Genomic DNA, 25,003 nt, shown 5'->3' on the forward strand with positions numbered 1-25,003 from the left:
GTGTTAGTCCCTACAACCACTCAATGGAATAATCCTGAATGGCCAGTATGAAAGTCAAATGGAACACGGAGAATGACAGCGGACTATAGACAATTGAATAAAGTGACTCCACCTTTGTATGCTACTGTTCCAGATACTGTTACCTTAATAGAAAGGATCCAGAAATACGATGGGATTTGGTACACAGTTATTTATTTGGCCAATGCTTTATGATCCCATTAGGCTCCAAACAATGAGATCAGTTTGCTTTCACATGGCAGGGCCAACAATATACTTTTATCGGATTGCCACAAGGATATCTGCACAGCCCAACTATTTGTCATAGGATTGTGACTGAACATTTGGATGAATTAAAGTTACCTGGTGTACAGCTTACATACTACATAGATGATACTATGATAATGGAGAAAAAATAAAAGAAGTAGAGAAGAGTTTGATACTTTTAATTAAGCATATGAAAAGCAAACAAGGGGAAATTAACCCTGCAAAGATTCAAGGACCACCTCAAACTGTAAAGTTTTGGGGTATACAATGGAATAAAGGACTGAGAGAAATTCTCCCACAAGCTCAACAAAAGATTCAAGATTTTCCTTTCCCCACCAATAAGAAAGAGGCCCAGAAGTTCATCAGACTGTTTGGATATTGAAAGGTACCACATTCCACATCTTGGACAGATTTTGAAATCCTTATGTAAAGTTACCAGGAAAAGTATGACTTTGATTGGAGCCTCGAACAGAGTAAAGCTTTTGAAGAAGCTAAAGCTGCTATACAATTGGCTCTGGATTTATGGCCTATGCAAAGTGGATCAGTGGAATTACAAGTGACTGTACTATGTGAATTGGAGTTTATGGCAGAAACAACAAAGCTGAAATGTACCCTTAGGATTTTGGTCAAGGAAACAACCTTCATCTGGATTACAATATACACCTTTTGAAAAGCAGTTGTTAGCTGCATATTGGGATTTGGTATGAACAACAGACTCTGGAACATGAAGTGATATTAAGGCCTGGAATCCTGATTATGACCTGGGTAATGAGTACACCAGCATCTCACAGAATTGGACATGTGCAAGAGGATAGCATAATTAAATGGAAATGGTATATTCAGAATAGATCAAAAACAGGCAAGAGTGGAGTTTCTGCTCTATGCGAATCTATTGCTAGCATTGACATTGATGGAAATGACAAATGCTCTGAACCAAGGCAACAGTGGGTACAATCTTTGGTAAAATGGAATGATGGATGTGATGGACTGAAGAACAGAAGAAACATGCATGGTTTACTGATGGGACAGCAAAATATTTGGGCCATAAAAGACATTGGAAAGCAGTAGCCTAAAACCCACGTACTAAGTGGTCTTTGGAAAGTGCTGGGATAGGTGGAAGTAGTCAACATGCTGAACTTATGGCAGTACATCAAGCTATTAAAACAGAGAAAGGAGGACAGTGTCATATATTCACTGATTCATGGGCAGTAGCTAATGTGTTAGCCACACGGATGCCAATGTGGAAAAACCAAAATTGGGAAATTTGTGGTAAACAAGTTTGGGGCAAAAAACTATGGGAAGATATATGAGACACATCTTTGGTTACTAATTTGTCAGTTTTTCATGTAGATGCTCATGTGCCCCTCACTATGCCAGAACATGAGTACAATACACATGCTGATCAACTAGCAAAGATCACTACTGAACATATTATCCTTACTCTGACACCAACTGATGATCTGCCACTAGCAAAATGGGTCCACCAAATGGCTGGACCTTTAGGGGTCCAGGCCACACACTGGTGGGCACAAGATCGAAGTATTAGTATCTCTTATTCGTCGCTAAAACAAGTAACAGAGGAATGTCATATATGTCAATTGGAAAAGGAAAGAACTGTTCCTCAGGTAGTTATTGGAGAAATAGCAAGGGGAAAAGTTCCAGCCCAGATATGGCAGACAGATTATATTGGACCACTACCCCAGGATAAAGGATGCAAATTTATATGTACTTGTATTGACACCTATTCAGGTGTACTAGTGGCTTGTCCTTATAAGAATGCAACCCAGAAAAACACCTGTAAAACTCTAGATATTATAAGTCTATATTATGGAACCCCAATGCAGATTCAAAGTGACAATGGGTAGCATTTCAAAGGTAATTAGATGAAGAGATATTGTGTATTGAACAACATAGAGTGGACATATCATATTCCATATTATCCACAAGCATCTGGATTAATAGAAAGGATGAACGGATTTTTGAAAGAACAGTTAAGAAAGTTAAGTTTTAATGATTTGTATCAACATTGGAAGAATAATTTGTTCACTGCTTTACATAATTTGAATAAGACCATTAGGAGGAAGCACACCTCTGGCCAGAATGATGACCCCAAATCTGCAAATTCGAAAACACCAAACACATGAGATCCAAAATATTGAGTATTGGACTGTGAGGGAAGATGTCCCACCACCATATCCAGGAATAACTGGCTCATCAGAATATGATTTACATTATTTAGAGAACTTTTGGTTGGATAGAAAAGCGATAAGAAAAAATATCTACTGGGATATGTATGAGAATTCCTAAGAATCATTTTGGATGGATATTACCTAAACCAGTATTAGCAGCTCAAAGAATACATGAGTTGTGATAGATTCTAGTTATCAAGGAGAAATTATTATGACACTCCAGAATTTGGGTGAAGAATTTATACAGTTATGTAAAAATGATAGAATAGTTCAAATGATTATTATTCCTTGTGAAACAATACCTCTTATGAAAACTGACCTTCCTTCCAAAAACTCTATCAAAGGAAAGGAAGGATTTGGTTCTACTGATAGAATAAAATTGGGATCCAAAGTATGGGTAAAACAGAATCCGGATGATGTTCCAAAGGCCGCAGAAATTATAGCACATGGGAAAGACAATACTGTAACAGTGGTTTACCCAGGAGAAAATTATTATGAAATTGTACCCTTGACTTATGTATTCTATCATGAATGAGGCTATGATATTTTCTTTATTTTTGGCTTTTGTCTGTTAAATTTGTTTGTAAGATTTGTTTCCTGAAGGCTTGGTACCATCCACCTGCAGATGCCTGATCACTTAAGCCAGATGCCACCCTCTGATGTCTTCAGATGTCACCTCTGGACCTGTGCATGACTGTGATGTGTCATCCCTGGACCTGGCATCAACTGAGTTCCAGATGCTAGCTTGCTAAAGAACTGACCTCTTAAATAGGACTCTTAATCTCATGGGGCAGGGACAGCTCTACATCCAATTTTTGCAGGAAAAAGCTTTGGAGGACCAGATCTTCAACCCTTATCCCAAGATTTTTTTTTGTTTTTTTTTTTGTTTGCTTGTTTTTTAATTTAATTTATTTATTTAACATATTTAGTTTTCAGCATTGGTTTTCACAAGAGTTTGAATTACAAATTTTCTCCCCATTTCTACCCTCCCCCCCCATTCCAAGATGGTGTATATTCTGGTTGCCCTGTTCCCCAGTCAGCCCTCCCTTCTGTCACCCCACATCCCCTACCATCCCCTTTTCCCTTCCTTTCTTGTAGGGCAAGCTAAATTTCTACTCCCCATTGACTGTGTATCTTATTTTCTAGTTGCATGCAAAACCTTTTTTTTTTGTTTTTGAACATCTGTTTTTAAAAACTTTGAGTTCCAAATTCTTCCCCTTCCTCCCTTCCCACCCACCCTCCCTAAGAAGTGAAGTAATTCAACATAGGCCACATGTGTATCATTATGTATAACCCTTCCACAATACTCATGTTGTGAAAGACTAACTATATTTTGCTCCTTCCCAACCCAACCCCCTTTCCTGAATTTTCTCCCTTGACCCTGTCCCCATTCCAAAGTGTTTGTTTTTGATTACCTCCACCCCCATCTACCCTCCCCTCCATCATCCCCCCCCTTTTTTATCTTCTTCCCTCTTCTTTCCTGTGGGGTAAGATACCCAATTGGGTATGTATGGTATTCCCTCCTCAGGTCAAATCTGATGAGAGCAAGATTCACTCATTCCCCCCTTACCTGCCCTCTCCCCTCCTCCCACAGAACTGCTTCCTCTTGCCACCTTTATGGGAGATAATCCACCCCATTCTATCTCTCCCTATCTCCCTCTCTCAATATGTTCCTCTGTCATCCCTTAATTTGATTTTATTTCTTTTAAATATCTTCCCTTCATCTTCAACTCACCCTGTGTCCTCTCTCTCTCTCTCTCTCTCTCTCTCTTTCTCTCTCTGTACATATATGTATATACATATATATGTATATATATATACACACATAGATATATACATACATACACATTCACTTATATATATATATATATATATAAACATATATATATATATGCATATTTCCTTCAGCTACCTTAATAATGAGTAATACTGAGGTCTCATGAATCATACATGTCATCTTTCCATGTAGGAATATAAACAAAACAGTTCAACTTTAGTAACTCCCTTGCAATTTCTTTTTCTTGTTCTTTTTCTTGATTACCTTTTCATGCTTCTCTTGATTCTTGTGTTCAAAAGTCAAATTTTCTATTCAGTTCTGGTCTTCTTACTGAGAAAGCTTGAAAGTCCTCTATTTTATTGAAAAATCCATATTTTCCCTTGGAGCATGATACTCAGTTTTGCTGGGTAGGTGATTCTAGGTTTTAATCCTAGCTCCATTGACCTCCAGATATCGTATTCCAAGCCCTTCGATCTCTTAATGTAGAAGCTGCCAGATTTTGGATTATTCTGATTATGTTTCCACAATACTCAAATTGTTTCTTTCTGGCTGCTTGCAGTATTTTCTCCTTGATCTGGGAGCTCTGGAATTTGACGACAATATTCCTAAGAGATTTCTTTTTGGAATCTATTTGAGGAGGCGATCAATGGATTCTTTCAATTTCTATTTTGCCCTGTGGCTCTAGAATATCAGGGCAGTTCTCCTTGATAATTTCTTGAAAGATGATCTCTAGGCTCTTTTTTTGATCATGGCTTTCAGGTAATCCAATAATTTTAAAATTATCTCTCCTGGATCTATTTTCTAGGTCAGTAGTTTTTCCAATGAGATATTTGACATTGTCTTCCATTTTTTCATTCCTTTGGTTCTGTTTTATAATATCTTGATTTCTCATCAAGTCACTAGCTTCCACTTGCTCCAATCTAATTTTTAAGCTAGTATTTTCTTCAGTGGTCTTTTGGACCTCCTTTTCCATTTGGCTAAATCTGCCTTTCAAGGCATTCTTCTCCTCATTGGCTTTTTGGAGCTCTTTTGCCATTTGAGTTAGTCTATTTTTAAGGTGTTGTTTTCTTCAGTGTATTTTTCAGTATTTTTTTGGGTCTCCTTTAGCAAGTCATTGACTTGTTTTTCATAGTTTTCTTGCATCCTTCTCATTTCTCTTCCTAATTTTTCCTCGACTTCTCTAACTTGCTTTTCCAAATCCGTTTTGAGCTCTTCCATGGCCTGGGACCAGTTCATGTTTTTCTTGGAGGTTTCTGTTGACTTTGTTAACTTCTTCTGTCTGTATGTTTTGGTCTTCTTTGTCACCAAAGAAGAATCCAAAGTCTGAGACTGAATCTGGGTGCATTTTCACTGCCTGGCCATATTCCCAACCAACTAACTTGACCCTTGAGTTTTTCAGCGGGGTATGACTGCTTGTAGACTAAAGAGTTCTATGTTCCACTTTTGGGGGAGATGTGCCAGTTCTGCCACACCAGCACTCTTCCTTCCCCAAGAACCCCCAACCCGGACTGGGCTTAGACCTTCAGCAGGCTGTGCACTCCTGCTCTGATCTGCCACTTAATTCCTCCAACCAGGTGGGCCTGGGGCTGGAAGTAACTGCAGCTGTAGCTGCCCCACCTCCGCTGCCCCCGGGGCTGGTAGCCAAACCATGAACTCCTTCCACTTCCGCAGCTTTTCCCACTAACCTTCTCTGCTGTCTTTGGTGTTGGTGGGTTGAGAAGTCTGGTAACTGCTGCAGCTCACCGATTCAGGGCGCTAGGGCCCGCTCTGCCCGGCTCCTGGTCTGGTTGGTCTGCACTGCTCACGCTGGGCTCTGCTCTGCTCCGCTCCCAGCTCTCAGCTCCCAGCTCCCAGCTCCCAGCTCCCAGCTCCGTGTGGGATAGACCTCACCCAGAGACCATCCAGGCTGTCCTGGGCTGGAGCCCTGCTTCCCTCTGCTGTTTTGTGGGTTCTGCCATTCTAGAATTAGTTCAGAGCCATTTTTTTATAGGTTTTTGGAGGCACTCGGCAGGGAGCTTACGCTAGTCCCTGCTTTCCAGCCACCATCTTGGCTGATCAGCTACCCTAAGATTTTGAGCCCCATTCATTCGAGGGAGGAATGATGACTTCGTCTTATATGCTTATCTTGTGTTATCTCTGTTATATTGTTGTGTAGTTTTCTTGACACCAGTTATCCTAGAATTTCTATTGCCCTATGTAATGGATAGGAAAGATCTCGAGCCCTAATGCAGTAGCAATTTAGATTTGGAGATTTTTCCCACCCATTAATAGGCCATGTGACCTGCTTACATCATAGGAAGCCTAAGTCAAGTGTGGTGGGAGGAGTTTCCTGACAGGAAAAATAAGTTATGTCACAGGAAAAAGCAGAGAGAGAGAGAGAGGGAGGGAGGGAGGAAGAGAGGAAGAGAGCACAGTTATGACTGCTAATGGCCGCCCCCATGATTATTAGAACTGAACAGGCTGACTTAGCTGTACTGTGAGTTTGTTTTTGGGAAGACCCCAGCAGGGGGTCAGAGAGGTTTTGGGATGGCAAGGCTCCATGTTGTGATATTGTATATTGAATGTTTTACTGTTCTGGTAGATTGAATAAATGGCTTGTGAGATACGGTTCTCTGGTGTCTGAATAAATGGTTTACTTCTTCTACCTTCTATGTGGAGAGTCTCATATACTTTGCAATACAGAACTACATAGGAATTTTGACAATTATCATCTACATTGTTATTATTGCCTTACTGATACACCATCCAGGCCGTTTTGGGCTGGAGACTTGTTTTACACTGTCATTTCCTGGGTTCTGTAGCTCTAGAATTTGATTAGAGTCATTTTTTACAGGTGTTTGGAGGGATTTGGGGGAGAGCTCAAGCAAGTCCCTGCTTCCACTCCATCTTGCTCTGCCCCCTATGGCATATTTTCAAATTATCCTCCAAACAAATTTTATAAGGTTCCAATTCCAACAACAAGTGAATGAGTGTAGTTGCTCTCCATAACCTAACCAGTATTTACTGTTTTTACATGTCACTGTAGATATCTGTTTGGGGCTTTTATCTCTACTATGTCAGAACAGGGAACATTCCTTATCTCAACTTTGTGCTTTCCATAGTAACTAATACAATATTTTATGACAAGTAGACATTTTAAAATGTTGAATGAATGAACGAAGAAAAAGAGAGAAGGAAATGAATAGCAAAAGAAAAGAGAGAGGTAAATGAAGTTGGAGGAGTTTGGTGTCAAAAGTCACCCTTTGCTCTTTACTCAAATTTTCCAAGGCTGACCCTGTATCAGAAAGAAATCAGGGAGAGGTTTTCGTCAGGATTTAGAATAGTTTCCTTTCTCTAAGAAAGGGAGTTCTTTGAAAAGCTCTTAAAAATCTGTACTGCCATCATATCTCATTCTACACTTCCTAATGTTCTCAATAAAGTTTAGAGAAAATTGTTTTCATTCTAACTTTGTACAATCCATTTGGGCTACCATAGAGAGACATTGGGTTATTTGTCATGATCTGAGATGTCTGAGCCGCTATTGGTATACAACAGGAGTCAGTGGGAAAGCTCTGGATTTGGAGTTAGTTTGATTCCTAGCTCTGTCATACCCCAACTGTGTGACCTTAGGCAGGACACAACCCATCAAAGAACCTCTGTTTTCTTGCCTGTGAAATGAGAATAATAGTTGCATTACCTATCTCATGAAATTGCAGTGGGAAAAGTTCTTTTTGAAGCATTATAAAAAAGGATCATTATTATAAGAGGAACATTACTTTGCAAAATATATGCATAGCACCCTAACACAAACTGTTACCATTAGCTTTCCTCAGTGGGACATAGCCAGGTTCCCCTTCAAGTCTTAGATACTTTACTCAGTGCTCCTAGGTTTGCTCCCTAAAAAAGAAATTCAGTGCCAAAAAACATGAATAGATTCTTGAGGACTGTTAGAAGAGCCAAAGCAACTTTTGATACCAACGCCATCTACTTATACCTGCAGCTACCACTCTATGTCAACAGTCATTGGCTGAACCCACCTGAATCAAAGTATGGATGAACCCTTCTGAAAACTCACCAGTGCTGAAACACACCCGCCTCCTGCTGACTCCCCAAAGATGGTCACTAAGCCTGGATCTCCTCCGAAGCTAGCAATGTTCTTCTGGATCCAGTGGAGTGCAGCCACTTGGTCTAAGTAACCCCAGTTTCCCCTAGCATACTCATCACCAGTGCTGTAAGAGAGAAGACAGATGTAAGAGGATGGTAGCTGGAAAGAAGAGGGAAGGGAGGTCAGGTAAACATCCTCAAAACAAGAAATAGACCAGTGGGGTCAGGGTGGGAATAAGAGGTTATTTAGGAAACAGGCAATCAGGCTGCGTTTCCTACTTCCAATGAAATCAGGTCATACACACACACACACACACACACACACACACACTCTCTCTCTCTCTCTCTCTCTCTCTCTCTCTCTCTCTCATCTTGTTTGGGGGTCTTGTTTCTTTATTAGATGCAATCTTCCTGAGGGCAAGCATAATATTTCCAATTTTCTCTGACAATTCCATACCTCAACTGCTTTATCAATATTCATGATCAGATCCCTTAAAAGAGACCAGATAAAAATCTTGATGTCTTTGGTGCCCTCTCTATGCCACATTCCACACAACTGTCTAATGATTCACTGAGATTATACTACTCCTCTAATCAAAAGCCTTAAAAGGACTCACTATTGTTTAACCACATAAACTCCTGAACTTAGCGTTCAAAGGCTACAAGCTGGTCTCAACCTACCTGTTCAGCCTTATCTCATATTACTCTTCTCCATGTATCATTTTGGGTTCTTATGTCTCCATGCCTTTGATCATGACATCTCCCATGCCTAGAATGATCTTTTCACCCCTATATATATCTAACATTCCTCCCTTCAAGGCCCAACTCAGGTGCCCTCTCCTCCATTGTGCCTTTTCTGACATTCTGTCCACCCAGCTTAAAAGGATCTCTTTCACTTTAGATTTTTCAAAGCACTTTACCTGGATTACTTTGCGTTTTGCTTACTCTCATGTAATATAGTTACTGGTGCACTTGTTATTTTCTCCGTCCTATTTAATCATAAACCCCTTTAAAATGTTTGTGTCCTGTCTATACTTGAATTCCTAGTATCTAGAACCCAGGAGACACTTAATGTTTATTTCACTTATTCAGTTAAGACACTTAATAAATGTTTATTTCACCTTTTCAATTAAGAATGATATAGCTTGAGTATAGAAGGTATTCAATAAAAATTCACCAAATGAATTATCAGTGATTAAATTCACTTTTGTTGAATTGGCCCGACAACAAATGACACGCCTAGCCTTATATAATTAACTAATCATAGGATGGCAGTAATATTGACATTACAGTAAGATACATATGCCACATGCCACAGTCCCTGATCTCAAAAAGACGTCATAGAAGAAACCCATCCGACCTATACATGTATAGGCCAAGTTGCAAAGGATCAAAGGGAAAAAAATAGAAATATACTCTGCTAAGCAAAGTTGACCATATTCATTTATTCTTTGTGGACCACTAGAGAGTCATTGTCATAAGCCTAAAGGCAGGCCCACACTTCTGGGTGTGCCCAAGAGGTCCATTGGCTTCCTGGACTATAGATCTCACCTATAAAATCCAAAAATTCCCAGGCGATACTGAATAGTCACAACCACAACATTTTCAAGGGTTGAGAGAGCCAACCCATCATAAGTTGATGCAGCACCTGTCAGCAAACCTCCTCCATGGATCCATACCATGACCTAGAGAAGAAGGGAGGAATTGGTCACAGAAACCCAGGCAACATTAGAGTCTTGGCCAAGAGCTTCCCATATGCTTCTGGAACTACTCCTCTCCTAGTGTGCTCAGAGAATACTAAATCATTTTCAGAACTTCCAGAGGAAAACAGAACTAGAAATATAAACTGACTTCAAGAATATCAGAGGGAAAAAAGACAAGACAAGCTGAAAAACTAAATTGGATCATTCATGTTTCTATTCCCCTTTGATTTGCTGCAGATAATTGAAAACTAACTCTGATTTAATCTTTTCACTGTATGAAGTATATGTATATGTATATCTACATACACAAAAACACATACACACATGTATATGTATGCATATGTGTGTGTATATATGTATATATATAGTATATATGTATGTATATGTGTGTGTGTATATATATATATATACATATATCACTGCTTTTCCTAGTCTAAGACAAGCCTTGAACTGAGAGTCAAGAAACAATGGTTTGAGGGCTAGTTGGAGAAAATGGGGAACTTCAGCACAAAGAAAAGAAAAAGTAGGCAGGGGCCATGAATGGTATCGTCTAGTCTTTGAAAGTCTGTCATATGAAAGAAGAATTAGATTTTTTTAAATTTAATCCTAAAAAGTAGAACATGACACAATCTGGATAAAACTTTGACCAGTGGATTTAGGCTCGATGTCAGAAAAAAAAACTTTCTAACAGTAAGAACTCTCAAAAAGTGGAATGGGTTACCTTAAGAGGGAGGGAGTTCCCCATCACTGAAGGTATTTAAGGAGGATTCTTTTTTCAGGTGCAGGTTGGATTACATGGCCTCTGATGGCTCTTCCACTTCTGAGATTCTACGATGCTATGATAATTCCAACACTGCCACTAACCAGCTATGTGACCTTGGGTAAGTTCATTAGTTAGACTTTCTTAATCCTCCTTTTTCAAATAAGGATAATAACATTTACCTCTAACAATCAAATGTGGACTGCAAATTTAAGGCATTACTATTGTTTTCCATCATGTACCACATCCTATCCTACCCCAATCCATAGTCAAGGAAAATTGAGGCTCAGCTAAGTGAAATTGCTTTTTCTCAAGTCACACTGAACAATAGAGAACTAATGAGCTCAACATACTGATACTCCCATTTCTTCCCTGCTATAGATGCAAGAAAGAACAATAACCCACAGAATCCAAGGCTTTGACCAACCCTAGCCTGAGTATTCTTACAGGTAACTTCATCTTCTTTGTCAGATCAGCTGGACTATAAATGTTTAAGTATAAACAATCTTCAGACATTTTCAAGGAAACTTTTTCATTCCGGTTGGTAAAAAGGTCAGAGAATAACTGTCCCCCAACTGGGTCCTGGGTGCACCTGTGTGATGAAGCATAAGATCATTTCTTTTCAATAGCTGTTAGGGAAACATAACTTGGTATCATAGGACCACAGATCTTAGACCTTAGGTTTTGGAACAAGAAGGGTCCTTAAAGATCATCTAGTTAAACACCCTCATTTTAGAGATGAAGCAACAGAGGAAGAGAGGAACTGCGGTTGCTTAAAGTCACACAGAGGATAACAAGCCAGGAGTCCATCTCTGGTCCTCAGACTTTTCCCTTTGCTCTTATTCCTTTCCCACTTTCCCTAGTGAATGCTTAACAAAACATTTCTAATTATTTTCCTTTATGTTTATAGAATGAGACACTAAATTTCATTGTGTCCTCGTATATGCCATTTCCCCGTCCTAGGCCCTAATCCCCTGTGAAAAATGAAAAGTTTGGACTAAATGATTTCCATGATCTCTTTCATATGGATAAATACTTAGTGAATTTAGGGAAAACATAGTGGGAAGGAGGAAGGGGTTTATGGTAAGGAAAAGAGTCTGGAAAAATCAGATTGTGAAACATTGTGATACTTCTACGGGCAGCATTTTGTCTAGATAGGCAGTACCTCATTTCACCCAAGCCTATGAGGCAACTAGAGGAACCATCATTGTCCCCACTGTGTAAATGAGGAAACTAAGAGGATAAGTGATCACACAGTTACTAAATGGCATAGTCTAAGCTGAAGTCTTGATTTTCATCCAAATGTTCTTTCACCAACACCATGATTTTAGAAACCACTAGACCCATCAGTAGCAAGGGAATCATGATTTCATGATTTAAGGAGGTCTTGACATTAATGAAGAATGGAGGGTAAGTGTATCTGCCATCTTCCCAGGCAATGTGTTCTTAGGGTTTTGACTGAAATAAAGCAAACAAGCCAGACAGTTACCAGGAATACCAGCAGTATGTATCCATATTAGGACTATAGCAAGTCAGCTTGGATGAGGTTTCTAGCGTAGGTAAATCACTTTCCAGCTTGACAAACAGTCTACTGGGAATTTTTGATAGGTTTCCCTCCCACAAACCCTCCAACCTCTGATGGTACTTAATGTAAAGGTGGCCTAGATGGATGAGTTTCTCGTCTACCTTGCCTGTAACCAAGCCTCCACCTCCCTTTGCAACCAGAAGCTCCAAACTACACTGCCTTTTGCCTGGGCCATCATCCCTGCCTCCTTCCTACAGCATCCTTGGACTCTACCCTTCAAACCATCATTGGTACTGATATGGGAGCTTTACCCTTACCTTCTCTAAAGCTAGGTCTCCACTTCACTGCCCAGCCCTACCTAGCACATATACCTATCCCAGATTCCAGCTCCCCTTCACGTGATATGATACCTTCACTGAGGGCAGAGTCTGTTTTGTGTTTTTGTGTTTCTTTCCCCAGCGAGTAGTACAGTGTCTGGCACATAATGAGTATTCCTTAAATGTTCTATCTGTCTATCTATCTATTTATCTATCTAGGAAGGGAAAGGAAATAAACATTTCACTGGAGGCAATGCAAGGGATATCAAAATGGCCTGAGGTTCTGAAATGATGTGGAAAAACTAAAGAATAAGAACACAATTCCCCATGATTGCCTCCAACTTAATCCCTCCCATCCCAAGAAGAAGCTGAAGACTAATAGCTTACATAGGTGGGTATGTAGTGGCGATCTTCACGTGGTCCCAGGGCTCAGGAGGCTGGGGTGGAGTGAATCTCAGGGATCCAAGAGGAGCCTTGGCAAAAGGGACACCCAGGAAAACTTGCACTGGTTTATTAAATCCTTTTAGGCTTGCATATTTGCCTTGGACTTTCCCATACTGAGTGTGCACTATGGATGATGACGAATGCTGCCCTATGCAACATTGAGACAGGGAAACATGATTTCACTTGAGAAGATAACATGGTGGAGTGGAATCAAGCATTGGACAAGTTGGGCGACCTGGGCATCTTTCTCCCTCTCTGTCCTTCACTATGTGCCAACTTTAGAAAATTAATAATCTTTCTGGGCCTCAGTTTCCTTACCTGTAAATTAGGGACAATATTATCTCCCTGTTATAAATACCAGATGAGAAAATGGATGTGAAAATGCTATAAAGATACCAGAGCCATAATAGAAACTCACAACTTTTCAGTACTTTAATATTCAACAAACTGCTTTTCTTATAACACTATAAGGCAAATAGTATTATGCTGCTCATCTTACAGATGGAAATACTGAGACTCCTAGAGGTTAAGACTCTGCCCAAGGTCATGTAGCTAGTACGTACTTTTTAAACTCCAAATTCTGAGCATTTCCACTAGGCTATACCTGCCTAAGTCCGAAGGAGTTGCCTGAAATACACAGGTGTTAAGTTGACTTGCCGAAGGTCACACAGATAGGAAGTATCAGAAGCAATGTTTAGACCCAGAACTTTTTAATTCCAAACTCAGCACCTTGTTGACTATTCCATATCCTCTATGCAGCTACTTCTAGGTACATGTCAGAGATAGTAAATAAGAGGAGGAGGAGTAATACAAATAGCATTTGTATCGAACTTTAAGAGTGGCAAAGAACTATTCTATATATGTGTGTATGTATGTATGTATATGTATACACAGACACACATATATGTATATATATATTACATATATACATATATATATATATATATATATATATATATATATATATATATATATGAACATATGCAATTTCATTGATATAGAGACTTCCCTGATGAGGAAACTCCCTCTACCAATTCAGGTAAATATCTTGTAGTTTTAGAGAGTTTTTTTAAAGCACTAAAATGTTAAGATATTTTCCCAGGATCACGTCAGAAGTTCATGTCAGAGGCAGAATTTGAACCCGGGATGATAGCTAGCTAGATAAAGAGCCCTCCTCTTCTACACAGCAAGTGGGGGTTCAGGAACAGTGCATATGAAATCCTCTCATGTTGTGCAAGTAATTGTCATTACTTCTACAGGAATTCTATCATTGTTCCAGCTACTGTCATCTCTTATTCTGGGAAAGTACATTATAAGGATTTCTGCTCTTTGGCCAATTGGGTAAGAAATATGATGGTAAATATTTTTCAGGATGAAATCAGAGAACCAAAATTATATATACACTGACTTTAGGAAGGAAGGAAGTGATGGGGGGAGTGAGAAAAGAGGAAGGAAGGAAGGAAGGAAGGAAGGAAGGAAGGAAACAAGGAAGGAAGGGACAAGGGAAGGAGGGAAAAACAAATGAAAGAAGGGAGTGAGGGAGGAAGGAAAGGAGGAAAGAAGGAAGGAAAAAGAGAGGGAGGGAGGATAAAAATATTTAAATACTATGTAGGGATTCTTTTCCTTGTCTTTGAATATCTCTATATCTCTCCAATTCCCCTTAATTTTGGTATAGTTACAGATCAAAATTACAGATCATATGATCTCAATCTGAAAGGGACCTTTGTGATTAGTCTAGTTCCCTCCTTTTACAGAAGTGACTATTAAGGCTTATGGAATAGCATGGAATTAATAAGGACACACCAGTCCAATTCATCTGATTACAGAAGTTAAAATTTCCTGCCTAGTCCAGGAGACTATAACAAATTATCTTCTAACCATTGGCTTCTTCTCCTCAGTGTCCATCTCTTTCATTTGTTCTATGAGATCTTATAGAACAGTCGACTAATAGAACTATCTAACAATTTGACTCTTTAGATGGTCAGGCTATCTAAAATGTATGATATCAATTATTCAGTCTACCCTTTCCTTTCTCCGGCCCTTAGTCATTCATACTTCCTCCTCAGAGGAAGAATAAATTTGTGGCAGATGATTCTGCTGAATTAGAGGCCAATAGGGAAAACAGATGATATTAATGGTCCCTTCCAAAACTAATATTCAATGATTTGTACGATCCAAGTTGATAAAACACTATGTTGCCTTTTCAAAAAATTTTGATCTTAATGATCTGCAATTTTACATTTGCAGATACCAATATCCAATTATCTTTAAGTAGCAACTACTCCCATTTGTTTGTTGTTTCTGTAAGTGACTCATTCCCCCAAGGACCCACCCACCACTAAAGCCACTCTATTTGCTGCTGCTTTAATAAAACCCCAAACCTCTTTGCATGGAAAGCCACAGGAAGTTGGATTCTGGCTCTGAACTCTATCAAAAATCCCAGGCTTTGCCTAATTTTCTGCCAGACTAATATGCAAAGCTCTCAGAGTTATTTTTGTAGGTGTGCAAGGAGGAAAAAAGAACTTACCCCAAGTTGGTAAAGCAAAGTAGGAACACAAGACCAAGAAAAGTAACCACATTGTATCAGGAGAAATGCTTTCCCAGATGCCTGGTGCAAGCATTAAAGTTGTGCTCAAGAGTTGCTGGTGGTTCCCTGCTTTGAAGAGCTTCACAAAGACTGTCTGACTGACCAAAAAGGTCTAAGTAAAATCAAACAAAAACAATAACTGAATTTATCCTCTTCCAAACACTGTTCTTTTTTTTAGAAAGTGTTTGTATTTGGAAACTATCCCGTTAATAACCCACCCTCTCCATCTGTTTGGCTCCATCCCCAAAATGCTCAGATTACAAACTCATTATTGGAAAATTACGTTAGGTAGATTTTAACCCTAAATGCAATCTGAGTTTTCTCGTTGTCTCAAGGGTGACCACAGTCAATCGCATAGCTAGCTATGAGAGATGGTGAGGTCTAGGGGGATAGACTGAAGGCTTAAATAAGTCTTGGGTCTACCCTTAGGCTCAATCACCCTGTCTGTCTTGGTGATATTGAAGAAGCCTCCTAACTTCTTGTCACTATTCTTTTCTCTTCAGTAGAATGGGCCTGAGTCCCTGACTATCAGAGAGTCTAAGTTCTTTAAAGGAAAAAAAAAACACATAGTGATTTGCCTAAAAAAAAGAGTGCCAAGAGTAAACTTGAATATAATTTGGGGAAGATTGTGAAAGAAATAAGACAGGAAGTATTTTTCCCCAAGGAACCCCTGTAATCCATGGATAGTGCCTCCCAAAATCCTAAGCTCACAGATGCTATGTCCAACCTTGAGTGTTCTTCCATTCATTTTATCTTTGTTTTGTTATATTGTTAACTCTGGTGAATCTCTGGTTATAACTCATCTCCAGGCCCAGAGTCCTTCTGTGTATCCATTAACTTCGATGGTGAAAAAGTGTCATTTTTATTTTTCACTAATATAACAAGGGCTTGCATTATACATGCCCAGAAACCTAACATGGAGGCATCTTGCTTCTGGGAGAAGATATCCTGCATTTCCCTAGCACATGGGTGGGAGTACTCCCTTTGCTTCCTTGTGTAGCCAGAACAGGCTACATTTTTAAACAGTTAGACTGTTTTTTTCTGGGTGTTTTTTTCCTGTGAGAGAGTAATGAGCACTATGACTTGAATTGTAGAGAGGGTCCATGAGAAATTGGCCTCATGTTTCTGTTTGGTCTGTTCCATTTGTCCTTCTCAGTTCTAGGTGCAAACAGTAATCCCCACTAGTCTCAACAATTTAGCCATGGTGACCTTGGAGCCAAGACTCTTGACTGAATGCTACTGCTAGCCAGTCCAGCAGGAAAGCCCTTGGAATCCAGGGTGCCTAGGACTGGAGTCCAAGGGTAGCTTTGGACTGTGTACTATATAGGAACTAAGTTGTGAACCTAATCCCCCATAATGAGGTAATGCAGGAGAGGATTATACTCCAAGGACTGGTGAGTATGTTTGTATATTTGCCTTTGAAGTAAATATTCCTTTGTCAAATCTAATCTGTTAAATAGTTAAATGAAAGTGGGATAAAATGACCAGTCCTCCAATTAGGGGAACCCCAAAAGTGATGGCTGGAGCCCCCAGTGGGCCTCCTAAAGAGTACTAGAGAACCCTGGAGGAGCGTTGACACGTTGCCCTTCATGCAGTGGGGGCCAGGGGTAATCATTCTTACAATAAGCTTTATTAAAATATTACATTACCTTCAATTATCTTTTAAAAATCATTCTAAGAAGAGTTCTACAATTATTGCCTGATGCATAGGAGTCCATAACACTAAAAGGTTAAAAACCCCTGGTCTAGGCTTTGACAGATATGGATAACAAAATTCACAGTTCCTGCACATGCCTACTGAATTCAAGGTGACAAACGATATTAGGTATAATAAAGCCTCTATCTCAAACCACAGAAAACACACAAAATACAAAGGACTCTGGAATGCATTAACAAAGGTGGAAAGTATGTAAAAGAATTCACAAACAACTCAGTTCTCTCTTTCCAATGCATCTCATTTTCCCACAAGCTGCCAGAGCCCTCCAGACTCAGCATTACCTTGTGGTTTGGACTCCTTTCAGAAGGGCGCTGAACTTCAGGTTACCAATGAGGGGATACCCTGTCATTTTGGAAACTTCCTCTCTCTCAAGGCCCTACATAGTACACTGCAGAGACTGCTAGTGCTACCTGTGCAAGGGACTCCCCCAGGAACGGGAATATACTTTGTAGTAGTGACTTCTTTCTCATCACATTTGTCCTGTCAGAATAACTTCTTGTAATACTGGGAGAAACATCAAAGTCTTCTGTGTCCCCACGTCATCATTTTAGGTCCTTATTACTCCTCCTGCAATGGAGTGGGGGTGGAAGTAGGAATGTACATGATCTTCTTCTCTCTTTAGGAAAAATACCTGCTCAGGAAATTCCCTTTCTCTGGAGAGAAAGCCAGACCTTTGAACTGTGGAGTTGCTCAAGAGGCTGCCCAAGAAATCTCCAACTAGTAGGATATATCTGGGAGCATGCTACCTAAAAAATCCCCTAACTCTAACTAGGAAGCAGTGGTTCAGGAGGTAGGATCCACGAAATTCCCAGGCTGAGTGTATAGAACTTCAATACTGTAGCACTGCTCAAGTTGTGGTCAATCTCTTGGGCCAGGAAGGTCCACTCTCAAATCTGCCTGGTGTTTGAAAAGGAAAAAAAGAAAGGCAAAATAAGGCAGGAACTCTCCACTCTGGCTGTGGGGATGAACACACCCAACTCCCATTTGCTTCTTCCCTAGGGCAAATTATAAGCTTCTGGAGACTAGGAGGAAGGAATAGGAAACAGAAATATGCCTCCCTACATCCCCCAGGCATTTTTCTTCTTCAAAAGATGGAGGGAAAAGGCAAAAAGGATCTCAGAAAGGACTGAGTTCTGTTGGCTTCCCTCTATAGGAGGGATTGATTGATTGATTCCTTCCAACAAAGTCAATCTTCCCAAGAGTCCAAGTCAATCTGTTTATCTTAAGGGTAATCCTGGTCACTGAAACCCATCCTTTAGGAGGCCAAGAGGTGGCTCCAAACTATCTCATTTTGGGAAAATCTCAATCAATGATGTTTAATAAAACACTTTCTTTTTTTTCTCTTAAAAAGTACCAGTGGGTAAGTTGGTACCATCTATATAAAGAAATACGTACAATCAAAGGTCCCAAGCAAAGGCTTATATCTTGGCTCTGATACTTATTACTGATATGACGTTGGTCGAGTACTTTAACTTCTCTGAGCCTCATTTTCTCAATCTATAAAATAAAAGGGGTTAACTAAAAGGACTTTCAGATTCCTTCTGGTTTTAACAAATAGTCATATGATTACAGTAAGCATCTCAAACTGATCAAGTTTACTAAGATAATAATAATATCTGGAAAATAAATTAAAATAATCACAACAGAATAGAAATAATTCACATTCTTGTAGCATAGGGATTCCCAATCTCATATGTATGTATCCCCGGGGGGACAGGAGAAGCTTGTTAAGTATGGGCAATATGGGTAAATAAATGTACTATCTAATTGGAATATTTCCAGAGGTTTCAATGCCATTTATAGCTATTCATTTCTGTGAACAAGGAGACTCAGCCTTATTTTCAATCAAATCCAAATCAGGGAATTAAAAAAAGGACAATGAACACGGTAAGTGGATGACTCTTTCAGTAACTAAACCAAGAATAAAGTTATTGGTTCAAAAGACAGAATCAAGTATCTCACTAATTTATTTGATTGTGTTCTAATAAACATTTAATAATTTTATGATACTAAAAAAATGAAAGGAATGGTTTCACAGAGAAACCTAGCAACACATGAAATCATTCTGAGTGAAGTCAATAGAACCAGGGGTCAATTAATATACTTATGGCAATGCTGTGAAAAACCAGTAACTTTGAAAGATGTAAGAACTCTGATCATCGTAATAACTGATCATGATGCTAGAAGATGGATGGTGAAGCATGCTACCCACCTGCTGACAGAGAACGGATGAATTTAGAGGTGCACAATGAATCATAAGGTCTTTGGTCATGTCTAGTGTGGAAATCTGTTTTAATTGACTATACGTAATTTGTTACAAAGGTTTTTATTTTCTCTTTTTTCTGTGCTGAACAGTTGGAGGGAGAGAAAATCCTTTTTTGTTCATTGAAAAAAAATTTAAAAATATTAAAAGACCTAGAAGATAAAAAAAGTCAGCCACAGAGAGAGAAGGGAATTACAAATTATTCAGCACAACCCCCACCCTCCCTGTACCCCATCGGGGTAGGCCCAGAGGTTCAGAGAAGGACACACATGGAGACACTGGACTACATGTGAATCTTCAGGGTACCCTGCATGTACATGTGATATATTCAAGGAACAATATGTATCTGGGGTGGCACCAGGTGGTAACATGGGGGAAAAAAAAAGATCCTTTTGCCATACAAAATGAAGAAAACCTCTTGTTGGAGGTAGATCTAATATTACAAATCCTGGTTCTTTTCAAAACACTTCTCACTACCTTAGTTATATAAGAATCACTACTGAAGATTAATAATTCCTTGTATTTCTGAAGAGCTTTGTACTTTTGTAGTATTTCCAAATACAGGGTCATATTTGATTCTTACTGTAGTCCTGCAAGAGAGGTGGGGCCAAGATTACTATTTCTTTATGTCAGATGAGTTTCCTTCAGTACAAAGAGAGTAACTTAGAATCATAGGACTGGGATTGAGAAGGGATTAGCGAATGGTGTACTCAAAGTCATTGAGGTAGAGCTTGGATTCCAACCAAGTCTTCTAGATTCATAAACCAGCCTCCTTTCTCTTACAACAAGGATCCCCTAATGTAAACCAATCAACAAACAAAGCATCTACTGTGTATACAGCCCTGTGCTGGGGGAATTCAAAGTTTAACACCCTATTGTTATGAAGCTAAAAGTCTAGTAGAATAGAATAGCAATCCATTTAGTTATAATTCAAAATACTACAGAAGAAGTTTATGGGAATACACACACACACACACACACACACATGTGTGTGTATATGTGTATGTGTGTATATATACATATATACAAACATATAAATATATACATGTATACATACACACACATATATATATACATACATGCATACATATATGTGTATATATATGTATATATATACATATATATGTATATATATACATATACATACATATATATATATATATATATATATATATATATATATATATATATATATATATAAAATTTCATTGGTGTAGTAATATTTCTCAATAGAGGGGACTCCTTCTACCAGTGCAGATCAGAAGCATGTCTGTAATTTATAGTCTTAGAAAGTTACATCAGAAGTTAAATGACTTGCCCATCACCACACACCATGAATCAATCAGAAGCAGGACTTCAGTTCAGGTGACCTGACACAGAAACCAGCTCTCTACCCATGAAACCATGCTGCCTTACTTACAATTGCATAAATATTTTGTTTAAACCCAGAGGAGTATATTAGAACAGCAGAGGGCGTAAAGAAGAAAAGAGATATCAGAACAAAACCTTAGGAGTCTTCAACAAAGGATATGAAAGAGTGGTGATGAACCAAGGAATTTTTAAAAAGCATTCAAATAGGTTAAAAATGAATTAAGAAAAAGCTGTATAATGAAAGTCAAATAAAAAGGAAGTAAAGGAAACTTTTCAAGAGAGTCAAAAACTCTAGATAGCTCAAGGAGAATGAAAACTGGGAACAAGTCATTGGATTTAGCACTTAAGAGATAGGCAGTAATATTTGAGAGCAGTTTCAGCAGAGTGATGGGTATGGAAGCTATCTGGCAAGTATGAAGTTTCTGGCTGTATGTAATGATCTTTGTTGTGCCTATGCCATTGAAGTACTATTTCTTCTAATCATTATTTGTTTAATATTTTTCGTTTTCAGCATTAATTTTCATAAGAGTTTGAATTAAAAGTTTTCTCCCCATTTCTACCCTTCCCCCTACTCCAAGATGGTGTATATTCTGATTGCCCTGTTCTCCAGTCAACCCTCCCTTCTGTCACCCTACTCCCCCCATCCCCTTTTCCCTTACTTTCTTATAGGGTAAGATAGATTTTTATGCCCCATTGCCTGTATGACTTACTTCCTAGTTGCATGCAAATTTTTTTGAACATCTGCTTTTAAAACTTTGAGTTCCAAATTCTCTCCTCTCTTCCCTCCCCACCCACACACTCTAAGAAGGCAAGCAATTCAACATAGGCCACATGTGTATCATTATGCAAAACCCTTCCACAATGCTCATGTTGAGAAAGACTAACTATATTTTGCTCCTTCCTATCCTATCCCCCTTTGTCCAATTTTCTCACTTGATCCTGTCCCTTTTTGAAAGTGTCTGCTTTTGATTACCTCCTCCCCCTATCTTCCCTCCCTTCTATCATCCCAGCTTTTTTATCTCCTTCCTCCTTTCCTGTAAGGTAAGATACCCAATTGAGTGTGTATGTTATTCCCTCATCAGGTCAAATCCAATGAGAGCAAGAATCACTCTTTCCCCCTCATCTGCCCCCTCTTCCCTTCCTACAGAACTGCTTTAGATATCATTCCTTCACATATCTATATATCTATATATCTATGTATCTATTTATCTATGTATCTATATATCTATCTATCTATCTATCTATATATCTATATATCTATATATATCTATATATATCTATATCTATCTATCTATCTATCTATATATATATATATATATATATATATATATATATATATATATATATATTCCCTTCAGCTACCCTAATAGAGGTCTCATGTTTTATACACATCATCTTTCCAAGGAGGAATGTAAACAAAACAGTTCAACTTTAGTAAATCCCTTATGATTTCTCTTTCTTGTTCACCTTTTCATGCTTCTCTTGATTCTTGTGTTTGAAAGTCAAATTTTGTATTCAGTTCTGGTCTTTTCACTGAGAAAGCTTGGAAGTCCTCTATTTTATTGAAAATCCATATATAGCCTTGGAACATGACACTCAGTTTTGCTGGGTAGGTGATTCTTGGTTTTAATCCTAGCTCCATTAACCTCTGGAATATCATACTCCAAGCCCTTCGATCCCTTAATGTAGAAACTGCTAGATCTTGTATTATCCTGATCGTGTTTCCACAATACTCAAATTGTTTCTTTCTGGCTGCTTGCATTATTTTCTCCTTGATCTAGGAGCTCTGGAATTTGGCGACGGTATTCCTAGAGTTTTCTTTTTGGGATCTTTTCGAGGAGGTGATCTGTGGATTTTTTCAGTTTCTACTTTACTCTCTGGCTCTAGAATATCAGGGCAGTTCTCTTTGATAATTTCTTGAAAGATGATATCAAGGCTCTTTTTTTGATCATGGCTTTCAGGTAGTCCAATAATTTTTAAATTATCTCTCCTGGATCTATTTTCCAGGTCAGTGGTTTTTCCAGTGAGATATTTGACATTGTCTTCCATTTTTTTCATTCCTTTGGTTCTGTTTTAAAATATCTTCATTTCTCATAAAGTCCCTAGCTTTCCCTTGCTCCAATCTAATTTTTAAGGTAGTATTTTCTTCAGTGGTTTTTTGGACCTCCTTTTCATTTGGCTAATTTTGCCTTTCAAGGCATTCTTCTCCTCATTGGCTTTTTGGAGCTCTTTTGCCATTTGAGTTAGTCTATTTTTAAGTTGTTATTTTCTTCAGTATTTTTTGGTTCTCCTTTAGCCAGTCATTGACTTGTTTTTCATGGTTTCCTTGCATCACTCTCATTTCTCTTCCCAGTTTTCCCTCTACTTCTCTTACTTGCTTTTCCAGATCCTTTTTGAGCTCTTCCATGGCCTGAGATCAATTCATGTTTTTCTTGGAGGCTTTTGATGTAGGCTCTTTGACTTTGTTGACTTCTTCTGTCTGTATGTTTTGGTCTTCTTTGTCACCAAAGAAAGATTCCAAAGTCTGAGTCTGATTCTGAGTCTGTTTTCACTGCCTGGCCATGTTCCCAGCCAACTTACCGGACCCTTGAGTTTTTCGTTGGGGTATGATTGCTTGTAGAGAGTACTTTGTCCCAAGCTTGAAGGGCTGTGCTGTTCTTTTCAGAGGTACACAGCAAGCTCTGCCACACCAGTGCTCCTCCTCCCCCAAGAACTGCCAACCCAGACTTGACTCAGATCTAAGCTGGCTCTGACTCCTGCTCTGATCAGCCACTTAATTCCTCCCACCTGGTGGGCCTGGGGCCACAAGCAACTGCAGCTGTAGTTCTGTAGCTGCACCTCCTCCACCACTTCCAGGGTGGTGGCCAAACCGCGAACTTCTTTCACTCTGTCCCAGCAGCTTTTCCCAGTAACCTTCTCTGTTTTCTTTGGTGTTTGTGAGTTGAGAAGTCTGGTAACTGCCACAGCTCACTGATTTAGGGCTCTAGGGCCTGTTCCACCCAGCTCCCGGTCTGGTTAGTCCAGGCACAGCTCATGGTGGGCTCTGATCCTCTCCACTCCCAGTTCTGGGCAACAGACCTTACCCAGTGACCATCCAGGCTGTCCTGAGCTGGAGCCCCGCTTCCCTCTGCTATTTCGTGGATTCTACCGTTCTAGAATTTGTTCAGAGCCATTTTTATAGGTGTTGAGTGGGGAGCTCATGCAAGTCCCTGCTTTCCAGCCACCGTCTTGATCTAATTAAAAAAGGTGAGGAAGGATGCTTTATCCTGCTAAAAGACACCATAAATAATGAAGCAATATCATAATTTAACATGTATGAACCAAGTGGTATAGCATGCAAATCCTTAGAGGAGAGGTTAAGGGAGTTACAGGAATAAATAGACAGTAAAAAAAAAACCATACTAGTGGGTGACCTCAATCTCCCTCTCTCTGAACTTGATGAATCTAACCTCAGAATAAAGAAAAAAGAAGTTAAGGAGGCGAATAGAATTTTAGAAAAGACAGATATGACAGACCTCTGGAGAAAACTGAATGGAGATAAAAAGGAATATCCTTTTTTCACAGCAGTACATGGCACATACTCAAAAACTGACCATATACTAGGGCATAAAAACCTCACAATCCAGTTGAGAAAGGCAGAAATAATAAACGCACCCTTCTCAGACCAAGATGGAATAAAAATTATTTGTCATAAAGGACCATGGAAAGATAAACTAAAAATTAATTGGAAACTAAATAATCTAATCCTTAAGAATGAGTGGGCCAAAGAACAAATAGAAATAATTAATAACTTCATTCAAGAGAATGACAACAATGAAACAACATACCAAAAATGATGGGATGCAGCAAAAGCAGTTCTTAGGGGAAGCTAAATGCTCATATGAATAAAATAGATAAAAAGGAGATCAATGAAATGGGTATGCAACTTAAAAAGCTACAAAAAGAACAAATTGAAAATCCCCAATTAGATACCAAATCAGAAATACTGAAAATCATAGGAGAG

The 25,003-nt window shown here is 39.0% G+C and overlaps 1 protein-coding gene across 1 annotated transcript in view; it reads right to left on the reverse strand.

Moving 5' to 3' along the window:
- The window catches only part of LOC118842266 (liver carboxylesterase 1-like), a 59,286-nt gene extending 43,645 nt beyond the window's left edge, over window positions 1–15,641 (reverse strand). Inside the window, exons 1-5 of the mRNA XM_036749850.1 lie at window positions 15,590–15,641; window positions 13,006–13,210; window positions 11,224–11,368; window positions 9,865–9,998; window positions 8,285–8,438 (exon numbers count right to left, since the gene is read on the reverse strand). Of these exons, the coding sequence (XP_036605745.1) occupies window positions 8,285–8,438; window positions 9,865–9,998; window positions 11,224–11,368; window positions 13,006–13,210; window positions 15,590–15,641 (690 nt within the window). The remainder of the gene's footprint in view (window positions 1–8,284; window positions 8,439–9,864; window positions 9,999–11,223; window positions 11,369–13,005; window positions 13,211–15,589) is intronic.
- Window positions 15,642–25,003: the final 9,362 nt, after the last annotated feature.

This window comes from Trichosurus vulpecula, chromosome 3 (genome assembly GCF_011100635.1).
Source record: "Trichosurus vulpecula isolate mTriVul1 chromosome 3, mTriVul1.pri, whole genome shotgun sequence".
NCBI classification, from domain to species: Eukaryota; Metazoa; Chordata; class Mammalia; order Diprotodontia; family Phalangeridae; genus Trichosurus; species Trichosurus vulpecula.